This window comes from Colossoma macropomum, unplaced genomic scaffold, assembly GCF_904425465.1.
Source record: "Colossoma macropomum unplaced genomic scaffold, Colossoma_macropomum, whole genome shotgun sequence".
Classification (NCBI taxonomy): Eukaryota; Metazoa; Chordata; class Actinopteri; order Characiformes; family Serrasalmidae; genus Colossoma; species Colossoma macropomum.
In genome coordinates this window covers 2,621,800-2,641,126 of record NW_023495280.1, presented here as the reverse complement: position 1 = coordinate 2,641,126, position 19,327 = coordinate 2,621,800, and the positions used below count along the sequence as shown (strand labels likewise).

At 36.2% G+C, this 19,327-nt stretch overlaps 1 protein-coding gene across 1 annotated transcript; it reads left to right on the top strand.

Moving 5' to 3' along the window:
- The first annotated feature begins 763 nt into the window (after positions 1 to 763).
- Positions 764 to 15,167, top strand: LOC118801576 (interleukin-1 receptor type 2). Its single transcript, XM_036561937.1, has 10 exons — positions 764 to 2,548; positions 4,668 to 4,740; positions 5,314 to 5,569; positions 7,724 to 7,895; positions 8,557 to 8,734; positions 9,001 to 9,069; positions 9,601 to 9,666; positions 11,536 to 11,671; positions 12,199 to 12,332; positions 13,571 to 15,167. The coding sequence occupies exons 1-10, from the start codon at positions 2,528 to 2,530 to the stop codon at positions 13,711 to 13,713; spliced, it is 1,248 nt and encodes a 415-aa protein (XP_036417830.1). The 5' UTR covers positions 764 to 2,527; the 3' UTR covers positions 13,714 to 15,167.
- Positions 15,168 to 19,327: the final 4,160 nt, after the last annotated feature.

The following is a 19,327-nucleotide window of genomic DNA, read 5'->3' as shown; positions in this document are numbered from 1 at the left end:
TCATCACTTCCTCTTCATTTCCTCTAAAGTTGAGTTTTTTTCCCTTTTGAAGTAGTATATGCTGAGGAGGCATTTCACATGGTCTTTTCAGAGGACTTTTTGATTAGATGTCCAAACTTCCAGACTTCCACAACATTTAGTAAACTGATGGGGGTACATTTTTTTTTGTAGTAATTGCAATACTACAGAGCCCCTGAGTTGACATGGTGATTATTTTTTTTAAAAAACGTGGCCACACAATATATTGAGGCCACAATTTACTATATTGAGCTCACAAATTACTGTAGTGAGGCCACTACAGTAAGACGTAGCTTAACTCATGGCCTAAATTTATTAATTAGTGAAAACGAAAAAGTAATCACCTCAGGGGCTCCATGCAGTACCAGTATTTAAGTTGTCAAGACATTGTCAAGTCAAAAAAATTACTGTTACATTCCACTTACTTTAAGTATGCGAAGTCTATTTTCTTTGGCATCTGTGTATTGCTAAATTGGTGAATCATAGAGTTCCAAATCTAAAGCTGGGTATAGTCATTTTTTATTAATCCTAGCCATGCAAAAACTTATCTCAAACTTGTATATCAAACACTGTCGGTGACTCAATTTGAGATGATGTCACCACCTCATGTGTGATTCGATATTAGATGATTTTTCCATGGCAAAGGTAACAGCTTATCAGAGCTGTGCAGTGGCAGGTTACTCAGCATCATAGCATCCTGTGAGTGCCCAGGGGTGGGGTGTGTGTGTGTGTGTGTGTGTAAAAATATTTTTGGTGCGGTGTCGCAGCACTTTAGTCATAAAGGATGCCACAAGAAATGCTTATTTTGGAAGAATTCCTACAAAACGTAATAGTGTATGTGTGTGCTTCTGGGTGTACTCTGACACAATAACTGTGTCAAACTATGCTGAGAGTTGTGTCATAGTCTTAATGTGAAATGCAGTGTCATGCAAAACTTGACACAATAACTAGAGTATGTATGTTCTTATCAAAAAGACAAAATTCCACAGTATGCATCAAAATCACAGAACATAAACAGGCTGTCACGTTAGCCCCGATTTCAAGTTTGTGGAAGTAGGGTTCTTCATGGGAATGAAGAAACAAGCATTCTGACTCACTGGTATTGCAACGTTGCCGCCTATGCTGTGAAAGTCACGGATGCCTACGTATGCTGTGCTTGGGCCTTGGGTATTTTGACTTTTTGATTAATGCCTGAACTTGCGGTGCCAGCTGCTTAGTCACTGTGCTCACAATTTGTAATTCCTGTTTTTCGACTTTCATGTATAAGGGATACACAGTTTTTTTCCCTGTATGACTTTTTCACACAAACCCTACTAACTATAACACATGGATACAAAACTTTCTTGCATTTGTTTTGTATACAAATCAATCTGTACCAAATTATGTTAATCAGTAACATTACATTAATCCTATGATATCAGATATCAAAAATCTTGTAAATTAGCCAAATTTATCACCTGCCATTTCTTTCTTTATCCTCACTTCAAATGTGATCCTTGCTTGCAAGACCATTATCCGATTTCAGTGTCTCACTGAACCATCTGAAGCTTCATAGTATTCAGCTGTCTACACACTGCACAAACCAACTCAAAATTCACCTTGTGGTTATCATTACCATTTGTCCGAATACCAAGAACAACTCTGCAATGAACTTTAGTTGTAAATATTAGGCAATTTTTGAAAGTTCCCCTTTAAAGGTGTTAGGCAGTGGTTCCTTAGTTCAGGGACATGAGGGAAGTTGTTATTTCAGCTGTGTTCGTTCAACTTTTTTTAGCACCATTTCCATAAAAACATCACATTACAAAGCCAGGTGCATCACATGTTCAAGAACAGTGCAGTCTCGATTACGTTACCATGAAGAGAGGCTCAAATATGCCACAAAGACAACTATTGGGTCATCTAGTTCCCCCTAGTAACAAAACAGCCTCTTGCGTGTCAGATGTCGACGGTAAAATATAATCACGCTGAATTCTTAAATTCTGCTACACTCTTTATATTGGAGCCATCTCCAGGGAATAGGCTGGACAGTAGAAGAGCTATGTCATTCTCTTAGGGTCAGTATTATTTATGCCATTTGCTCTGTGTACATACTCATGCTTTGTGTATATACTTATTTGGGTGTGCACTAATAGAGAAGTTTAATGTAATAAGTTCCAGACAAAGTAGGCTACTCATGGTTTGGATTATTTTTCTCATCCTGTCAACACAGGCACAACAGAAGAGCCTAAGTGTGTACGTGGCTCTGTGTATTTATCTATGTGTGTCATGGAACGGCCTTCTGATTAGGAAAGCTGAGGAATTTCCAAGCTCTCGTGAGGAACCTTAAAAAGCTTGGAGGTTCCCCCTACACACCGCCTACAGAACGCACAACAAAAAAGGAACTGCTATGTTTCCCTCCCCTATATTTGCCTATATCTCTGTGTATGTCTTTTCATTGATCTCTTTTTGGCTTTCTCCTTCACATTAAGCACTCCTTCATTCCCCTTTCTTCCAAGGAATTTCCTTCAGCATGATGACCATCAGAGAGCAGGTAAGAGTTAATGTGTGTTTGTCTAGATGAGGGCATGAATTTTACACACACACACACACTTGTGTGTGTGTATATATATATATATATATATATATATATATATATATACAATAAATAAATCTAATATAAACATATAAACTATTTTGATAACTGATTACAGTGTTTATTTATTTATTCTTTTGTTTATTCTTTCCATCAGTAACTAATTGCCATTTAGTTACTTATATGGTTACAGGATCATTATTAAGCAAATCAAATAGGCTGAATGTGCTATAAGCAATTTTTACCCTGATTTGACAGCATATACTGAAACTTATGAAGAACCTGATGGATATGATCTGATATGTTCTATTGATATGTATCTACAGTAATTTTGTCATAGCATTTATTTTTAATCAAAGTGTTATTTGATATGTTAACATATATTTTTGTAATGTAATGTTGAATCTTCATATAAATTTGAAATCATATAAAATTTTCTTTTTATGTTAATCTATGGTATATTTTCATCAATCACTATTGGTATTTAGCATTGATTTGTGTGGTTAAAGCTTGTTAATCTAAACAATTTAATGGCATTTTTGTGTGATATGACAGTGTATGTTGAATCACAAACTATTTGATGTGTTCATATAATTTTTTGTTGAGAATATCATCAGGATTGGTTTATGTTATAGTTGTCAATCAAAGTAGTTTCATTTGTTTATTACATAAAATCATATACAAAAAAAGTAAAAGAAGAGCTTGTTTCAAAACCTGTTTTGCATTTCTCTGTAAGCACTAGTGTAACAAATAATATATATAAACAAATCATAAATATAGTGAAACATATAGATATTTTTAGAATCTAGGTAGAAACATTTTACCGCATTGTGAATGAGTTTGCTCAGTCTGTGGGGACCAGGATTGAATCCGTTTCTCTGCACATGCTCTTGAGTGCTAACCCGTTCAGACATTCAGTCTTCAGTGTCAGTGCCGGCCTTCTCCTGAGGGCCTAGTTTTGGTTTCAGACGTGAGGGAGACACTATGAAGTAGATCCCACCACCACAAGTTCCCTCTTACATACAAAAAAAACAAAAGCATATTTATGTAACGCTACATAGATTTACGGCAGCCACGGAAATTAGGTAGCTAACATTAGCTATACAAGATAGCTTACATTTGGAGCAAGTTAACATTTGCTAACTAGTCTAAATCACTATCATAGCCATCATGCCATTTACTGTCACAGCTAGAACACTGTACAGTTACTGAAAAAGTTAATGCTGACAGAACAGATTATTCTTCCATCACATCTATTTTTTCTTCTTTGCTGTATAGAGGTGGATGATGTGGCCAAAGTATAATATAACTATACTTCAAGAACTTTTCATGACACATGACATAATGCTGCGATATATATTTTTTTCTAACATCTGATAAGTTGGAACAGACAAAAAAGAACCAGAAGTGGCATGTGTAAAAATACCATCAAAAACAATAAATACAATGGTTCATATTCAACATTTCACATCCTGCACTGCAATAATTCAATTTAAACACCGCTAATAATGCTCTTTATGTAACAAAATATGTAGCTGTTCATTGGTTTTTAAATACTGACAAGATCCATAATAATACTCAATAATACTCAAATGTATAATGGATAATGATAAATATTGTCATATTGCCCAGCCATAGTACATAGTTTGAAATATATTTTTTATCTTTCCTGTGACATCTTCACTGTATTAGTATTTGTCCATTGATAATTTAATTAATTTATTTTGTTCCTTAATTTTATTTGTAGAACACTTTTCGTACTGATGGCAGCTCAAAGTGCTTTATGGACATGTGATTATATAGTGAAGTCTATTTCAGACTGATTTTATCATTTAGCACATTTAATAAGTCTATCTCTATTATCATGTATGCTGGGCAGCAGATGGATTAACCCTATTTAGTAGTTTCCCTTGCGATCTTTAGCTAACTGGACTGTTAAATATGGGAGAAATAAGTAAAAGAAATAAACCAACAATAACTAGTGTGTTACAAAGGTGAATGCATTGTGATATTTTCTTTTCCTGGCTGTATCAACATCTAGACAATATGATTTGGTCTCCTTTTTCCTTTTGCCTAGTGTGTCTTGGATTTCAGGGCATGGATTTTTATGTCTGTTGGCCTTGCTGCTGTCAACGCAGTACCCATAAAAGGTAATCTTAATATGATTATCATAGTTTGGGATATCAAATTTATGAGAGTTCACAAGCACTTTCTGTATGTATAGATTTTTTCTGTGATTTTATAATTTGATTAACTGATCTGAATCAAATGCTGAATTGCATTAACCTATGGATGCTCCACCCACAAATGTGTTCTTCGCTGAAACTGTTGTAAGCTTCACAGAGAATTAGCAAAAATCTCATTCAATCTTATGAGAAATTGTAGTTATCACTGTTTGGGGTCGCTACATAATGTTTCAATACAGTTTGCAATGCTGTGTTACCAAGGTTGGAAACAACAAGGCTGAATTTGCAATCTTGATAATTGCTGAATTTGCTAATATCTTGCTCAATTACAGACCAAAAAAAAGTCTGTCATAACACTGTGGCCTTCCACGTGCACACACAATAAGTATCATTTCTAGTTAATATTGCAATATTTAGTCAAAAGCAAGTTGTGTTCTAAAATGTTCTTGTAAGGTTCCACATATATGCAGCAGTAGTTACAAAAGAACACATCTGTGGACAGAGCACAGTTTAAGTGATCTGTTGTGATTGATCCAGACAGCTGTTCAATGGTGGGCCCAGAGATCCCAGATTTTCACACCCAGGGGGAAGCAGTGGTCATCAGATTCCCATTTCTCGAGAATGTCATTAGTTACAAAGGACTTCAAGTGGACAGTAGTGCCACATTTCATGTCTCTCACAGTAACCATAGTGACCTCCACAACCAGAGTCACAGGGTCATACAGAGGGAACGTGTCATTTGGCTCCTCCCCTCTCTGCCCTCAGACACCGGAACCTACACCTATGTGTTCAGGTAGGCCAACTCCTGGTTGGATTTTGTTAATGGCCCTCACCTGAAAATCACTGTGCATGTGTTTAGCTGTTCTGTGCTAAACATTATTTCACATCTCTATAAGAATACCATATGAATAGTGATATACACTGACTGTCCACTTTTTGTAGACCTGTCTTTGCTGGTCTTAAAGAATTAAAGAAGCCAATTTGTTGAAGATTTGTGCTAGCCATCATCGAGTCTTTCATCAGTGGCTAGGTTTACATGCAAAGATTTTCACCAATCTGACTGAATTCATTATGATTATACATTAAGACTGAGGTGTTTATATGCACACTTTACTCAATAATCTCATACATGCATGCATGGAGTACCACTTAATGTAGATGTTAACACGACAATGAGCTTCATGAGTCCAATCAGAATGAGACGAGCAGCAGTATGTTACCTTTGTTTTCAGTGGGCGTTTTTAATTTGCTCTATAGTTTGTATATACCGGCATTTATTTGCTTATACACGTCTGAACAGCGTGTTATTGCAAGCCTTACAGCCATCCATCCTACCAACTATTTATAAGTCTTTTAAAGTTAACTTTGTCTTTTAAAGTTAACTTCCTCTGCAGACCAGTTTCTGGCTCGCCATGTTGAAAGCTATAAACGTCCATTATGACGCAAATGCACACATGCAAAAGTACATTCTTATACTTTCCAATTGGAAATGTAATCAGAAACAGGCATTTATATAGCTATTGTGCTTCTATTTAACTGATTATTTACAGGATTACCCATCTCATTCTATTGGATAGAAATTGTATTCGGAATGGCCTTAAACAGACTATGTATTCTGACTGAGATGTATACATGGAAGTATTGTATTCCAACTAAGCTATTAGTTGGACTATTAACAGATTATCAGGCTGCATGTAAACATGGCTATTGCTCAGTTTCTCACTCTTGGCTGGATAATCTTGGGTGATGGACCATGTGTAAAACCCCAACCAACACTCACTCACTACCATGTTACTACTGTGTCAGCGTTGGAACTGTGCTAAGAATGGTCCACCACCCAAACAATATCCTCACAACCACAGTTATGTGATCAGACACTGACCAATGGTAATTGTTCTAGAGGGCAGCTGATTGAAATTGTGCAGCAACAGATAGACTACAGTATGTAATTGTACACCTGTATATGTCATTCTTCTGAACTGGTCAGAGCTGAAAAAACATTTGGGACTTTCAACTGGTCTTGGACTTCAGACTAAAATCCTTTTGCTTTAAATGGCCCTATACATTAATTATATTTATTTTGTTAAAACAAATGATTGAACATTCCATTTCGTCACTACAGTCATAACACTTCCGAAACTTTTCTAATGTTTCAGTGGTGACTGTTTCGGTAGTGACAATTTTGAATTATTTTGAGCAGAACTCGCTAGCAAACACAGCTTTGAACAGTTAAAACTGCAAAAAAGTCATTAAAACCCCAAAAAGTGCTTGTCTGCAGAAAATGTATGTTTAAGTAGTGACAGTTGTTAATGATCCACACTGACTTTAAGTCTTTGGGACACATTTATTTCAAAACAATGGGATCTAACTACTTACCATGTGGCCATGAGCGACTGGGATGCAGTCTCACTTTCTGCTCTAAAATGCAGAGGCGTGGCTAAAATAAGGCTCTGCCCACAGACTAAAACTCTGTTTCAGCATTTTTTTGAAATTTAAAAATTGAATTCATAAATCTAGATCTTTTACTTAAAAAATCTAAAAGATCTTTAAAAAACATTGAAAATTAAAAAAAGAAATTACTATTTTCACAAGTGTAAATTTTAGGGTTAGGGTTTGTGACAGACACCTCCTCTATAAATTATGATTATGTATCTGTTTAGCTTATTACTGTCTCTATTAATGGCTGAGGTTTAAATAGATCATAACAATCCTTGTAAATATCAAAAGTCTGAATACTTCATTGTAATTTTTACTGTGGGGGCACAATTTGAACTAATTTGGTATAATGGTTGATAGTGGACATATAAACAGACCTGAAGGGTAAACAGATAATGGACGGTGATCAGCCAGGCAGGGGCTTCTAACCAAGTAAATAGCTAGTGTATGTTGTAGAGTATAAATATTGTGTTACGATACTTACATGTTCCCGTCTTTATTGTCCCTTTAGGAGCAGCACGTTCTGCTATACGGGGGAGATCTCTGTGACCATCTATAAAACAGGAAGAGAAGACATGGACATGATGTCACATCCTGTTTCTGCACAGCCAGACAAGGACCTGACCATCATCTGTCCTCACACAGATCATTTCAAAAAGAAGGAAAGTCCGCAGTGGTTCAAGGTACATTTATGTGCATTTCAGAGGTGAGAGAAAAACAGAAGACGTGTTTAGTAATAGGATGACAGGCGGTCTGTCAGTCTAGACAAGCTGAACCAAAAGCCAGAAACATCCACTGCTCTGTGTCAGTGGCGTGGTCAGAACCTTTTCAGTGGGGTGGCCAGGTTAGACTCATCCACTGTATTGGGGTGGCAACTGCACAGTGAAAAAAGGTGTGAGGTAACATTATGAGAGAATATTGCATTTTTAAACACATGCATTTATTCAAGGATTTAGATTACATGGTGAACAATAGATGGTACTATACGACATGAATTTTTAGAGTGTTTTTTTGTTGCTGTTGTTTGGTTGAATGTTTTTCTAATGTGGAAAGCCAATGTTAGCTTCTTCCTTAAGCAAAATAAATGAGAATAAGGATAAGGTTCTGAGCAGAGTTCACTCACCTATTAGATATGCTGATTACTGAATACAGTGTCAGATCATACTTGATTGCACTCTGATGGCAGATTTTCATTATAAATTGTTCACGTAAAGTACAAGAACTTTCCTCTGGTGACTGCTTCATTGATGCTCACTGACTGACTACAGAAGGGCTACATGTTTGCATGTTTTAATTGTTGCTTGTGTATGGTCAGCAATGCATTTTCCATGTGTCTCTCTACAGGGTTTTCACTCTGAGGCTTTTCCTTTAAAAAGTGCTCGCTATAACACCGGGACAGGAGACCTGCTCACTATCAGAAATATCTCTGTGGAGGACGAGGGCTTATACACCTGTAGGCTCACAGTGACCATCAACAATACTCATTATAATGTTAGCAGGATCTGGAAACTACAAGTGTTAGGTAAACTATGTTATCAAAAACTGTAAATACAATGATTTTTATTCAATATTTGGCATATTGTGTTGCACTAAATCCTTTTGTATTGTACTAGACTATTACTAAGGCTGCACACATGGAACTACTATGGCTGTCCTTTATTATGGGAAAGACACTGTTAATGAGCTCTAAATGTTTGTGTCTTAATGTTGGTAAAGAGCTGTTTGTTTTTTTTTGCTATATTATTTAAATATTTATGTCATTGTGTTTCCCATTCTGTTCTTCTTCAGACCCAGACACAGACATTTTAGACTATCAAACTGAACCCACAACCAATTCAATGGATGAAGCTTTGACATGTGAGTGAACTTAGACTGTGTTACCTTTGACAGTTAGCAGTATATACCTGTTACAGCTCAAATAAAATAAACTGGTAAAATGTTCACAAGGTATATTCAATAATTTGCTAAATTGTATAATTATTACCTACTAACAAAATGTAACAAACTACTCAGCTATAACAAAATTACACGGCCTGTCCAAAGTTTGAGGACAACTAGCTCTTCAAAATGTTTTAATAAATCTCTTTGTTGGTTTGCAATAACGTAAAATGTTGAATAGAAAGCTACTTTTTGCTAGAAACAATTTGAGTAACATCTAACAATGTGTTATTATGAGAGTAAGACAATATGTTTGGGCCGAAAGACTTTCAATATGTGCTTTTATCGATAGTTTGGAAAAGAAAACTTAACAAAATGTTATTTGGTGTCATTGTGAAAAGTTCCGGGAGAAATATTTGCATATACATTACGAAAAAGCGTCTTGTAATCACTTATATAATGGATATGCATTGTATGTGTGGGCCTGATGTTGCTGATCTTCTCATGCAGCATCAAGCCTGCTCTACCCTTACATCACCACTCCAGTAAATGGCTCTATAATTGAAAGCCACGTGGGTGAGTTCACTGTTTATTTACATTCTGGACGCTGTGCAGAATGTAAATAAAAATCGAATGCAATGATATGCAAATCGTGTAAACCATATTTTTAAAGAAAAATACTACGAAGACAACATATCAAATGTTGAAACTGAGAAATTTTATTGTTGTTTGAAAAATATATGCCCATTTTGAATTTAATGCCAACAAGATGTTCCAAAACAGTTGGGATGGGGGCATGTTTACCACTGTGTTTCATTACCTCTTCTTTTAACAGTACTCTCTAAGTGTTTGGGAACTGAGGAGACCAGTTGCTGTAGTTTTGAAAATGTAATGTTTTCCCATTTTTGTTTGATAAAGGATTTCAGCTGCTCAACAGTTCAGGGTCTCCTTTGTCATATTTTTCATTTCAAAATGCGCCAAGTGTTATCAGTGGGTGACAGGTCTGGACTGCAGGCAGGCCAGTTTAGCACCCAGACTCTTTTAATACAGAGCCATGCTGTTGTAATCCATGCAGAATTTCTTTTACATTGTCTTGCTGGAATAAGCAAGGCGTTCCCTGAATAAGACATCATCTAGATGGCAGCATATGTTGCCAAAGCATGTATATATTGTTCAGCATTAACGGAGCCTTCACAGATGTGCATGTCACCCATAGCATGTGCACTAATGCACCCCTATATCCATACTGAATACTGGCTTTTGAACTGTTCACTGATAACAAGCTGAGTGATATTTAGCCCGGAGGACACAGTGTCCATGATTTACAAAAAGAATTTCAAGTGTTTATTTGTCGGACCACAGGACACTTCTCCACTTCCCCTCAGTTGAGGCCCAGAGAAGGTGGCAGCATTCCTGGATCCTGTTTATGTACAGTTTCTTCTTTGCATTTCAGAGATTTAACTTGCATTTGTGGATGCAGCGATGAACGGTTTTCACAGACAGTGGTTTTCAGAAGTGTTTCTGAGCCCATGCAGTGATTTCCACTACAGAATCACGTCTGGTTTTAATGCAGTGCCGCGTGAGGGCCCAAAGATCATGACCAGCAAATACTGTTTTTTGGCCTTGTCCCTTGCATACAGAGATTTCTCCAGATTCTCTTGATTTTTTTTAAATGATACTTTATACTGTAGATGATGGAAAGCAAAGGTTTTGCTATTTTATGTTGTGAAACGTTTTTCTTGAATGGTTGCACTATTTGCTCGTGCAGTCTTTCACAGAGTGGTGAACCCCTCCTCATCTTTACTTCTGAAAGACTCAGCCTCTCTGGGATGCTTTTTCTATACCCAATCATGTCACTGACCTGGTGCAAATCAACCACCAGATGTTTTTTTTAGCATTACACAACTTTACCAGCCTTTTGTTGTCCCGTCCCAGCTTTTTTGGAACATGCTGTTGGCATCAAATTCAAAATGGATATATATTTTTCAAAAAACCATAACATTTCTCATTTGATATCTTCTCTTTGTACTATTTTCAATTACATATAGGGTTTAAATGATTTGCGCATCATTGCATTTTGTTTTTATTTACATTTTGCACAGCGTCCCAACTTTTTTGGAAATGGTACTGAAGTGATACTGCTAGGTGGAGAGTGGTCCACCATCAGATAATGTCCAGGCGAGAGCAGTTCCTAAACGGCTAGATAACAACACAAACTGTGCATTAACAGGCTGCTATCTTGTAAAGTGGACAGTGAGTGTAATGAGGCAAGACTGATGCAAGCTTTCACAAAACTGGAAAAAAAAAGGCTATGCACTTCTTTTAAAAAACACTTTTATTAACATAATTTTTATCTAAGTATACTGAGTTTGCACTAAATGAAGAATGTTTCTGTTTTGTGGCATAAATTTAATTTATATTTTTACATTCAATGTTTGCATTTAGGCTCCAGTTTGGCAATCCAGTGCGAGGTGTTTGTTGGCAGCCAGTCACTGGATTTCACTGAGGTCACTTGGTTGGTCAATGGCCAATTACCTGAGCACTCTTATCTGAATGGGCGAGCATTTCAAGCAAACAGGAAGTAAGAAAGTCTTTGTAAATTCCTTCAAAAACATACACTGATCAGCCAGAACGTTAAAACCACATCCTTGTGGTCCGGCTCCACTTACTATATAAGAGCACTTTGTAGTTCTCCAATTACAGAGTGTAGTCCATCTGGTTCTCTGCATACTTTGTTAGACCTCTTTAACCCTGTTCTTCAAAGGTCAGGACCCCCACAGGACAACCCCAGATGAGATATTATTTTGGTGGTGGATCATTCTCAGCTCTGCAATGACATTGACGTGGTGGTTGCATGTTAGTGTGTGTTGCACTGGTACGAGTAGATCAGACACAGCCAAAGCTGATAAAATGGACTATGGGTGTAGAAACATGGGTGTGGTTTAAATGTTACAGCTGATCATTGTAACTTTTTATTGAAATGATATACAAGGAGCAGCTCAGCCTAAAAAACACCAGCTTCACTGTTTAAACATCCACATTAAGTATGGTCAATTTAGACACACAAAGTCTGAGATCAAAACATGTGCATGTTTCATATATTTCCAGGGTGTCAGGTAGCCACATTGAGGTGCAACTGGTTATCCTGGAGGTGCATGAGGAGGACATGAGCGTGGAGCTAAAATGTGTCGCTAAAAATGTGTTAGGAAAACAGGAAGTCATTACACAAATTAAAGTGCAAGGTAGGTGCACACAGAGTGATTTACTGTTTGCATAGATTATAAGTCCACATTGTGACACAAAGCTGAATGCAGAGTTATAGAGATGGGCATTTCAGTCAAATTTGATATTCAGTTTCAGACTCAATTTGTCATCTTTGTTTTAATTCACTTATTCCTGTCCCACTTCCCAATCCAACAACCATATCAATGACTAACTACACACATTTTAACTAGTGATTCTCAACCTTTCTGAGATATTGCAGAGAATGAGGGACTTTATCATGTTTATCACAAACAAGCACTGGGTAAAATTTAACATGGACTGTAGTTAAACTGGTTCAAATCTCTTATTCCCATAATAGCAGCTCCTGTGATTTTTATAGCAACTGGACAGATTTGTCAATATTCACAAAGTTGTTTTTGTAACATAAAGGGTTTTTTGTTTTTTTTTTAATCTCACATATTTTTCAGTTTTCCAGCTACCATACCTAATGTCACTTCACATCTATATCATTTTAATCATTGTCTTAGTGGTTGTAATATAGCATTGTTTTGAAGCATTAAAATAACTACATCTGTGCTTTTTTTATATGTTAATAAGACATAACTGTCCTTATTCACGTTATAAAATAGGATTAGGCCAATTTTGAGAAAATATAAGGGCAAAAAGGCCTTCAAAATGGATTTTAAATTTAGACGCATATTTCAACTTCACATATCGTATTACTAAATCATAGCTTTGATAGAATTTTAAGAATACCACATATATTTTTTAATAATTCTAAAACTGGCTGAAAGATTACATTTCAAAGATGAAAGATTTAATGCCCTGGCACAAAAAAATACAACCTCTAGATTAACCTGCTGATTTAAAACAAAATATTATTCTTAACATGTACACTTACATTCTTAAAAATATGGTTCTTCAAGGGTTCTTTAGTCAAGATAATGATTGTATAACTATGAACACACAAAGAACCAAATTGTTCTACTCAAATTTTCAGATGGTTCTTTGAGTGTTCATGGTTCTATATAGAATCACTGTCTTTACAAATAAACCCTTGAATCCATCTTTTTTAAGAGTGTAGTTAATAATTCAGTTCAGTTCAGTCATTCTGTGTTCAGCTAAACTGAAGTATGGCTAAACTTAAGTATTTAAGATTTTTTAAAGAGGAAAAAACTAAACAAATAAAAGAACCCAATCTTAGTAAACCTGTGTGTGATCTTTTCTCACCCTCTCTTAATGTCTCTGCATACAGACTCCACATTTGTGTGGTTGGTGACAGCTGCTATAGCCAGCAGCTTTTTCCTGCTGGTGGTGAGTGTGTTCCTGCATCTGCTGCGCCCTAGATGGGGGAAACAGAACGAGTATATACTGGCCCGACAGAACAGCACCTTTTAAATGCCTTTGTCTTTCCAACTCACTCCTGATTACCCCTTGCTACATTCCTTTTTTTTTGTTTCTCAATTATTTTATTTACATATACCCCACTTTATTATGACCCCATATTTTGTGCTTTGAATTACAATAGTATACTGTTAAGTGAACAACTAATACTATACAAGCAAAAATCCGTTCACTGTATGAGTCTTACAGTTCCACATATGTGTACACTTACAGGCTGTAGCCCACCTGTAGTCATGTACAGTTTGTTCGGCTGCTCATCATTGGTCAGTTTCTAAAGATAGGACAGCTGTTCTCTGATGTTATTTGGGAGGTGTTCTCAGCACAGTGGTTACACTGACAAGGTAGTGGCATTGTAATGTGTCTTGTGCTGGTACTGCTAGGTCACAAGTGTCCCCCACTCAAAAGTATCCAGTCAAGAGTGGCTGTATGGTCAGAAACTGACCAATGATGACGGCCTAGAGGTTGGCCTTGAAAATGAAGTCTTGGATTTATTTAGAAATGTTACAGAGACGTGTCATGTGGTTCCACATCAAGTGTCAAGTGCTTCCACTGAGTAATATGTACTTAACGAATTCAAGGAAATCCTGCAAAAGCATTTTGAGTAAATTCTGATTAACTGGAGTGATTATTTTTATGTATTACTCAAAAAATGAAATATTAGATTTACTTACAAATGCAGTATCAAGTGGTTCCACACAACTGTGTTAATTAGCTTTTAGAATGCTCAGTTGAGTAATATGTACTAATTAAAGCAGAAAATAAACAAAGTTAATAGGTTAGAATTCTACATAATTAGAGATCTACATAATTACTGGGCAACTGAGCTTCGCAGAATTGCACTCAGCAGCAACAACAACAAGAATAGGCCCTTAACCGAGGAGTAAGATATTAAGTAAGTATATACACACAATAGAAATTAGGTCAGGGAGAGAGATGACATGAAGTGAGTAAATAATAAAAGCAATAAATAAATGATGCAAGAACCAATGCTAAACATGAGTTTTACTAAAAAAATGACTCTGATAAACACGTATGAAGTAAACTCATTTAATTTTATTGAAATAACACAACTAGCTCAGTTCCACTGACTTAGGTGTTTTAAGTCATATCCAGGAAAGAAAACATTTTAAAACCAACAACAAAGCGATTTAATTTTTTTGAGTGTTGGCATCAAAATTTGAGCTACCAAGGAGGAAGAGTTTCTGATAAAGTGGACAAGGTGTTTTTAGGTGTTTGTCTTTATCCAGTTTTCATTTTAGTTTTGATTGTGTTTCTACTTTAGTTTTTATTATTTTTTTATACTTTGTTTTCATTTAAGTTTTAAATATCAGTCAAATATGTGTTATTGTTTAACTCCTGAAAATCATCTACCCTGAAAGTATTACTTTTTCTTCTTTGTCGAGGTTGTGAATGGCGAATGGCATGTTGTTGAGGAAAAAAATTGTAATATGTACTAACTAAAGTAGAAAATCAACATAAAGTTAATAGGTATAAGTTAGAGCTACATAATTACTGTACAATGCCTTACCAATAAAAATTAATTGACTTAAATTTGCTACAAGAGCAGACCTTTTAATACACGAAGCATTTTTGCAAAGTACCGTATCATGATAAATATAAAGGCTCACATGTAAACATACCAAATTAAACTATAAAATACTGCAAAACTAATTTAATACAAGATTTTTCTTTACAAAAATATATTGTCATCATAATAATATATGTGACAAATACTTGGTATTTGGTGGTGTTTCTTTTTTGCATTAATGATAGTGATAATGATGATAATGATAATGATAGACGCCACAAGTTTGTACAAAACCCTCTGATGAGTAGACCAGAAGGAGTGGTCTGGCTTGAATGGAGAAAATAAGACTCAAAAAAAAAACCCTCCAGGTGAGGGGAGAGGACCTGCCCAGGTGAAAGAGTTTGAATATGTTGGGGTCTTGTTCATGAGTGATGGGAAGAGGAATTGTGAGATCAGCCACAGGCTGGCTCAGGCGGCAGCAGTAATGCAGTCACTGTACCGGACTGTAGCGGTAGAGGGAGCTTTAGGTAATGTGTGAAAGAATGAGATTGCAGATACAAACAGCGGAAATGAGTTTTCTTCGTAGGGTGGCAGGCTACACTGTACTTGATAGGGTGAGGAGCTCAGTCATCCGGGAGTAAAGCTGCTACTCCTCCACATTGGGTGAAGCCAGTTGAGGTGGTTCAGGCATCTGATTAGGATGCCCCCTGGCCACCTCCCATTGGCATGGCCGACTGGGAACCCCAAGGTCATCCTTGTGACCTGGTGGAGGGATTATGTCTCCAAGTTGGCTTTGGGTCGGCTCGGTATCCCCAGAATGAGCTGGAGGAAGTTGGGACAGGGACGTCTGGAATTCTCTGCTTTCCCTGTTGCTACTGTGACTCTAGCTGCATCAAGTGGTTTAAGAAGATGAAAGAATGAATGAATCATAAAAGTTTGTATTAGAAAAGAATGTTTCACTCCGGCTGAGCACCATTCAGGAGAAACTAAAAACAGAAGAAACTAGTTCAGTTTATCATGGACTGCTGTGTGCATGAATGAAGTGAGTATCTTTTACTAACTGTCATTAGGGCCTGTATGATGTCCTATATATAAGATAGCTTCACTTTCACAGACACAGTTTAGATAGCAGTTGCAAAGAGTTATTAGTTTGTAGTTGCTGTGGTCAGCACTTAGTCATTAGCATTTTGTTTAAGTGCTAATTCTGAGCAGAGAATGTTACCGTGATATATGTAATCTGTGGCTCGGGTTAGAGAACAATTTGTCACTTGTTGTTCATTTCACAGCTGCAGACACTCTCTCACACACATATATGCCCTCATACTAATGATGAAGCATTTATGATTACAAATGAGCAAACTGCAGTATTCTGCCACCCTGAGATCTGACAGGAACTAGAGAGACTCACACCTTGAACACAGCACTACAGAAATATCCTTAACATTATTTTTTTATTTGTTTTATGATGAACATCAACAGAAAAAGGGTACTATATATGCACACTTTTGTTCACCAAGGTACACACAGTTTTAAAGGTACACTTCATTCACTTTCCCAGGGGAAAGGGACAAATTTTATAACCTAATATTTCAAACTTAAGAATAAAGTAAAAAGCCTGGAGTAGAGATGGAGAATATGGAATCAATGCAACTTTACACCTAAATTGCACAATCACACTCCCTACCTAAATCTCATGAATACATACTAAACTTCACTGAAGTTTACTTTTTCTGAGTGAACATGGTTTAGTGTGTCATTGCATCATAAATATATATATATATATATATATATATATATATATATATATATATATATATATATATATATATATATCCCTCGTCATCTGAAGCAGGGGTCTTCAGCTCCTGGTATCCAGAACAGCTTGGAGATTTCCCTGTTCAAACACACCTGGTTTAACTCACTTGTTCATTAGGAGGTTCATTATGTGTTTGAGGAGGGAAGTCACCAAGCTGTTCTGGACACCAATCCTCCTGGACCAGAGCTGACAACCCCTGATCTAAAAAGCTGTTCCATTACAGTAATAGCTCAAGTGAAGTTTGATAAATGATTCACTTCTGAGTTATAAGAAGTCAGTGATAAAAATAATTTTGAAATGACGGACAAGCCACTATGAAACTCCACTTCTACTTTCATATTCCAGTGATTGGATCACCCTTTACCATTCTTTTTTATTTTATTATCAACTTTACTTTTTAGTTACTGTTGGGTTAGTGTTCTGCATTTTCTATTCTTTTATTTATTTTATTAACTAATAACTTTTATTAACTATTTTTCAATTATTTTATCCCTATTTGATCTGTCATTTATGAAGTTATTTTTGCGATTTTAACAGATTATTCTGATTCGATAATTTCTTTTGCTTTTAAATTTACTATAATTATTCTTATTCTTCTTATTATTATTAGCATTAGCATTTGATATGTTCTTAGAATACATATATATATTTTTTTTTTTATCCCTGATTCATTTTGGGCTCGGCTATGTTGTAAATGAGTGTCACCTTCAATGTACTCCAAGTTTAAATAAAGGTTGATAGGTTTCTCACCTTCTCTACAAGTTCTTGAGATGGAACAGAACATCAAAACACAACTGATATGGTAATAACGCTAATGACACTGTGAGGGCGTCCCAGAAATGAGTTTTTTTTTTCAGTCACAACCACTTCCCCTGGTCATGACTAATACTTAGCGATACATGAAACTTGCAATAAAACGGGAATGGCTATTGGGCAGGACCATAATGTGAAAGCAAACTGCTTCCCAGCAAACTGTCCCCATGTCAATCACTGATTAGCCATGGCCTTTCAAGAAGCAATGCGCAACAACTTTTACTTCACCCCTCTAACCCTTTTTTAGTACATCAATACCATTATGCCAGACCAAGTACAAGTACCAGTACGTTTTTAAGTACTCACCAATACCAATTCCAATACTATACTGAGTAAGCTACCTACTTAAAAAGATGGTTCTTCACATTAATGAAGAACATGTATATGGTTTTATATAGCACCAAAAACAGCAAATTCTCCATTAATCTGAAGAACCATTTCACCTTGCGAAGAATTTAAGCATGTTATGGTTCTATATATAAAACTCATGGTTCTAAATTGCCTTTACTAAAGAACCCTTGAAAAACCCTTGAATATGCATACTTTAGAATTAATTAGTTGTTAGTGTAAATGACTGCAGTGTACCTTAACTGTTAAATCATTCAAATCTAGCTGATTTTAAGTGAAGTGCATTAGCTAGCTATGCTACATTAGGTATCTTGGATCGAGTAGCATTGCAGTGGAGAAGAGCCGGTTTTGTTCCACATCAGAAAAGCGCTTCTGTACAGCTGTAAATAAAGTTTCATAGTTTTGATCATCATCTGTCACTTCTGTCACGAAAGTCCCTGCAGCACAGTGAGAGCAGGAATCACATCCAGGGCTAACACATTCGAGGAGCTCACGTTTCAAGTTTTACATTTTGTTGGTCTTCTGATTGTCTGTTTGAGCTGTAGTTGAATGTTCTCTAAAGCCAGACATACACTTTGTGGGGTTAGAAATCTTGTTCTTTGGTGACTCACACTGTAAGTTTGAATAGTCCATTGTGTACAGACAAAGCCTACATTTTTATATATTCACGTTGTATGAAAACTCTCAGTCTGACTGACATACTATGTGAAATGCAGCCTCTATAGACAGCTCTGTTTAATGGCCAATTATCAATAAAGCTGCTTCATTACAAAAAATTGCTGCACACCAAGGACTGAGCAAACACACTGAGAAACTGAACCACAACAACTCGGCTAACTATACTGTGCACTAAAGCTAAAACCAGACATTGATGTTCACGGTAGGACAATATGGTCTCTTTACAGCCTGTTTTGCAAAGATAATTTTTAAAAATTGCCATATTAACATTTACATGTTTTTTTAAAAGTAAAAAAACGGTAAGATGTCTGGCAGCAAAAGTTGCCAAACAGTTCCTGTAATTTTACAGTAAAATACTGTACAGGGGATTACTGTACAGCTTTTCCCTGTAAATATTCTGTGTAATTTTACAGCCAAAGTTTAGT

What these genes read in the sequence shown, in the direction of transcription:
- LOC118801576 (XM_036561937.1), top strand. Translation starts at nt 2,528, where the DNA reads ATGATGACCATCAGAGAGCAG. An exon ending in CAACGCAGTACCCATAAAAG is followed by an intron (nt 4,741 to 5,313) that starts GTAATCTTAATA and finishes TGATTGATCCAG; the next exon opens with ACAGCTGTTCAATGGTGGGC. An exon ending in AAAGTCCGCAGTGGTTCAAG is followed by an intron (nt 7,896 to 8,556) that starts GTACATTTATGT and finishes GTCTCTCTACAG; the next exon opens with GGTTTTCACTCTGAGGCTTT.